Genomic DNA, 4,243 nt, shown 5'->3' on the forward strand with positions numbered 1-4,243 from the left:
AAACCCAACAGAGAGCCAACTGGGCATTTTCCCAGGGGAGAGGTACACGGAGGAAGAAGTCAAAGCTGTCTGACTGGCTGCAAAGGCTGCAAACTTCCTGTTCTCACATGCGTGTGCATGCACACAAGAGGCAGAGAGCCCAGCATAGACAATGGAGGCATCAGGGCCCTCTGGCCTAGTCTCTGTTCCTCCTGCCAGAAAGCAGGATCAAGAGATTAACCCTTGCTGCTCTGTCTCTGCTTTCCCAAAGAGAAGACAGCTCCAAGCCTGCCTAGGGTCTGCTTGAAGCCTGCCGATCAGCGGCAAACCTTGTTCCCCTCCTGTCTGTACAGTCAGACACACAGACAATGCACTGAGGACTGGAGATGAGTGGACTTCCTGCAGGCAAGAGGCTTTGCCCTGCACCTGTAGAAGAGGACTAAGTTCAGTCTGCTTCTAAAACAGGGAAGATTGCTCTGAAAATTTTAGGATTGCTGCATCATAAAAACAACATATTCTCAAAAGTTAGTCCCAACCTTACCCCCCATCTAAATGTCCTCTCCTCATTTTGGCAATGCTCCACCTGGAGCACAACCTCCAGGACTGCCCAATCATGAAGCTTCCCCTCTCCACTTCCACCAATCTCCCTGCCCAATCAGGAAGCTTCCCCTCTCCACTTCCACCATTCTCTCTGACCAATCAGGAAGCTTCCCCTCCCCATATCCACCATTCCCCCTGCCCAATCAGGAAGCTTCCACTCTCCATTTCCACCATCCTCTCTGACCAATCAAGAGGCTTTCCCTCTCCACCTCCATCATTCTCCTCACCCAGTCAGGAAGCTTCCCATCTCTGGCTCCACCATCCTTCCTACCTCCACTCAGGGACTGAGCAATGCCCAAACATCACCACCCCACTCACCCCACATGCCAAAAAGTGGGAAGCAAGCAACACCTCTCAGACAGGGAACAGGCTGATGTTCCTCCATCTACCACCTGTGGCCTTGCTGGTTCTTAGATCTGGTTTCTAAAAGCCTTCTGAGCATGTAGTCCCATGTGTGCAATTCCATAAAAATAGGGAGGCCTTGCAAAATCCCAGACATGAGCTTTCTCCCCTGAGTCCATAACCTCTTCTTCTATATCCAGCTGAGACCTCTGACTGCCTTCCTTGCACCTGGCAGACATCCCATACCTTTACATATTGGCCATCCCCTCCAGGTACCCTCCAGACTCAGCATTGAGATGCTCTGGTAGCCCTGTAATAAACATTCTTTGATAAATTGTTGATTGTCTCTTGAATCTAAATACCTTACCCTAAGAGTAGTCTCCATGTTCCCTCCACTAATCTTCTGTGTTCAATGATCTGTGTAATTTGAAGTTAGTAGATGACTTGACCAGTATAGAAAGATCCTTTAGATAAACTGCCCCCCTCGACCAGTGTCCATCTGCACCTAAATTATTTGGATGTATCACAAGAAAGTCTTCCTCCCCCAGTGAACAAAGACAGTTGCTGAGACTGAATGATAAAAGCATTTTATTGGAGGACAGCGGGAACAAGCGGAGCTGAGCAGAACACTAAGACATTCTCATCCTAACCTTTCAGAACCAGTTGCTGCCAGGTGATAGGGACTGAGTTTGGTTAATATCGATGCATAGCTATGGTTTGATGGAGCTATGAGAGGACATACATGATCTTGACAGGTCTGTTCATTTCTCCTCTGTGCATGGGAGGTCAAAGCTGACAGCCCTCCTCTCACTCCAGGGGAAATCACCAGTCCTAAATGGAGAAAAAACTACCAAACTCCAAGAGGGCAGAGTCCACATTCCGGCCAAGAGGATTGTCCTGGAGCAGAGCAAGCCCAAGGCAGAGTGGCCCATCTCTGGCAGGATGAACAGCAGGAAGGGTGCGAGTGAAATGAAGGAAGCACAACGACATCAGGGCTGGGCTGGACACAGGGGCCTACAGCGCCTCATCTTCTCTATCGCTGGGACCTCTTGGTCAGGGTTGAAGAAGAGATGATCTTACTGCTGGAATGGCTACCAAACCCATAACCACTTCCAGAGCCAGAACCAAAGCCGCTACCCAGGCCAAATCCAGAGTAGCTTCCTAATCCTCCACCAATGCTTCCAGCGCTGACACTACCACCGACTACCGCTGCAAGAAAGGCAAAGGACAATTACTCACACTGTGCCAGAGGCCCTTGGCCCAGACCAGGGTGAGCAGATGACCATGGTAGGGGCAGAGGTACTTACAGATGCTCACAGCACTCTGGCATTCCCCAGACATCCTGTAAGGAGAAGAGAACCATGAGCCATAACAAGTCCAGAGCTACGCTTTGGTCATTACACAAGTCTGATGCACCTTTCCCAGACTTGAGTGGCCAGATCCTAAGGTCTGAGCATGAACCATTTGCTACCCCATCCTAGTTCTTGATACACCAGCACAGCACTAGAGCAAACATCCCAGCAGAGGCCCAAACTCTGCACCCCATGTTCCCCTCCCTGCCTCCCCCTTACCTGCACTCCTCGCCCTCCAGCAGCTTCCTATAAGTAGCTATCTCCACATCCAGAGCCAGCTTGACACTCATAAGTGCCTGGTACTCCCGCAGCATCCGGGCCATCTCCTCCTTGGCCTTCTGCAAGGCAGCCTCCAGCTCTGTGCGCTTGCTATAGGCATCTTTGAGAGCCAGCTCCCCGCGCTGCTCTGCATCAGCCACGGATGCCTGGATAGTCTGGCACTGTGGACAAAGGCATCAACAGGCCTCATCAGTGTCCTCCTGCCAAGATCTCTATGCCTGTCCCCTGTGCTGGGGTTGATATGTCAAGATTCTGCCTGCTCTTCTCCCTACCTTCCCCAACTCCAGGCAGAACCTACCAATGTCTCCACTACAGTGATGAAAAAGAGAAGCAGGCTGGATGCAGGTGGCTGACCACTGTAATCCTAGCTACTTGAGAGGCTGAGATCTGAGGATCCTGGAGCAGACAATCTCCAATTAACCAGAAAAAAGTTGGAAGTGGAGATGTGACTCCAGTAGTAGAGTACTAGCTTTGAGGGGGAAAAAATGCTCAGCAGGAGTGTGAGGCCCTAGTCCAAGCCCCAGTACTGGCAATAAATAAATAGGCCAAACCCAGTGAAGGTCCAGGAAACTGCTATCCAGGATGTCATGTGACATTAATGAGGATGCTGTTGAGAATATCCAAATGTTATCTGCATAATGAGTTATGAAGGCCCTGCTCATGGGCTCAAGGGGCTTGCAATACAGGGTTTATCTGCTTGTCCACTGCAGCAGCCATCTGCCACGGGCCCCTTACCCTGAACCTAAGCTTGGAGGAGGTAACACCCACCTGCTTCTTGACATTCTCAATCTCAGTCCTCAGCCTCTGGATCATCCGGTTGAGCTCTGAGATCTCATTCTTAGTGCTCTTCAAGTTGTCACCATGTAGGTCAACTGATGTCTGGAGCTGCTGGACCTAAGATAGAAGGAAAACAGGAAGTCAGGAGTCAAGACCTTTAGGGTAAGACCATCCACTCATCTCTGATGGCTCCTGGGCTGGAGCTGATGATTGCATTCACAGACATTAAAGGCAAAATCTAGAGCCATCCTCATCTCCTGAGTCACCCCATCACCCACCTTGGTCTGATACAGGGCCTCAGCTTCAGCCTTGCTTCTCTTGGCAATCTCCTCGTACTGGGCCTGGACCTCAGCAATGATGCTTTCCAGGTCTAGGTTGCGATTGTTGTCCATGGAGAGGACCACAGAGGTGTCAGAGACATGTGTCTGCATCTGGGACAGCTCCTACAAGGAAAATGTCTCACATCAGCCCCCCAGGAGACTCTCCCTGATCTCTGACAAAAGACTCCTATCATCATGATATGGCTATGACACCAGTCAGAGAGAACAGAGATGGCATTCCCAATTTAAAAGGAAAGGAAAAAAAGGAAAACTCTAAGTAGAAATGAGGGAAGGGACATCTCCAAACAGAAAGCAAGGTTTTTCACCTTTTCCAACTCCCACGCAAGAGCCACCACAAGTGCTATGTGTCTAGTGTGGAGGGTGCTGGGAATACCGTATACAAGGAAATGGAATGAGCCCATTCCTCCAGAAAAAATGGTAGGCAGCAATGGATTCTATCCCTTGACATATCTGGCTCTAATCACTTCTTTAAATCAATACCTGGTTGCCAGGTACTGGTGGTGCACTCAGAAGGATCATGGTTTAAATCCAGCCTGGATAGGAAAGTCCTTGAGACTCTTTTTTTTTTTTTTT

General features: G+C 49.8%; 1 protein-coding gene across 1 annotated transcript in view; it reads right to left on the minus strand.

Moving 5' to 3' along the window:
• Window positions 1-1,902: 1,902 nt before the first annotated feature.
• Krt4 (keratin 4, type II) overlaps window positions 1,903-4,243 on the minus strand; it is a 7,997-nt gene continuing 5,656 nt past the window's right edge. The window contains exons 5-9 of the mRNA XM_013032463.1: window positions 3,608-3,772; window positions 3,321-3,446; window positions 2,493-2,713; window positions 2,229-2,263; window positions 1,903-2,130 (exon numbers count right to left, since the gene is read on the minus strand). Of these exons, the coding sequence (XP_012887917.1) occupies window positions 1,955-2,130; window positions 2,229-2,263; window positions 2,493-2,713; window positions 3,321-3,446; window positions 3,608-3,772 (723 nt within the window). The 3' untranslated portion in view covers window positions 1,903-1,954. The remainder of the gene's footprint in view (window positions 2,131-2,228; window positions 2,264-2,492; window positions 2,714-3,320; window positions 3,447-3,607; window positions 3,773-4,243) is intronic.

This window comes from Dipodomys ordii, unplaced genomic scaffold (assembly GCF_000151885.1).
Source record: "Dipodomys ordii isolate 6190 unplaced genomic scaffold, Dord_2.0 Scaffold155, whole genome shotgun sequence".
Taxonomy (NCBI): Eukaryota; Metazoa; Chordata; class Mammalia; order Rodentia; family Heteromyidae; genus Dipodomys; species Dipodomys ordii.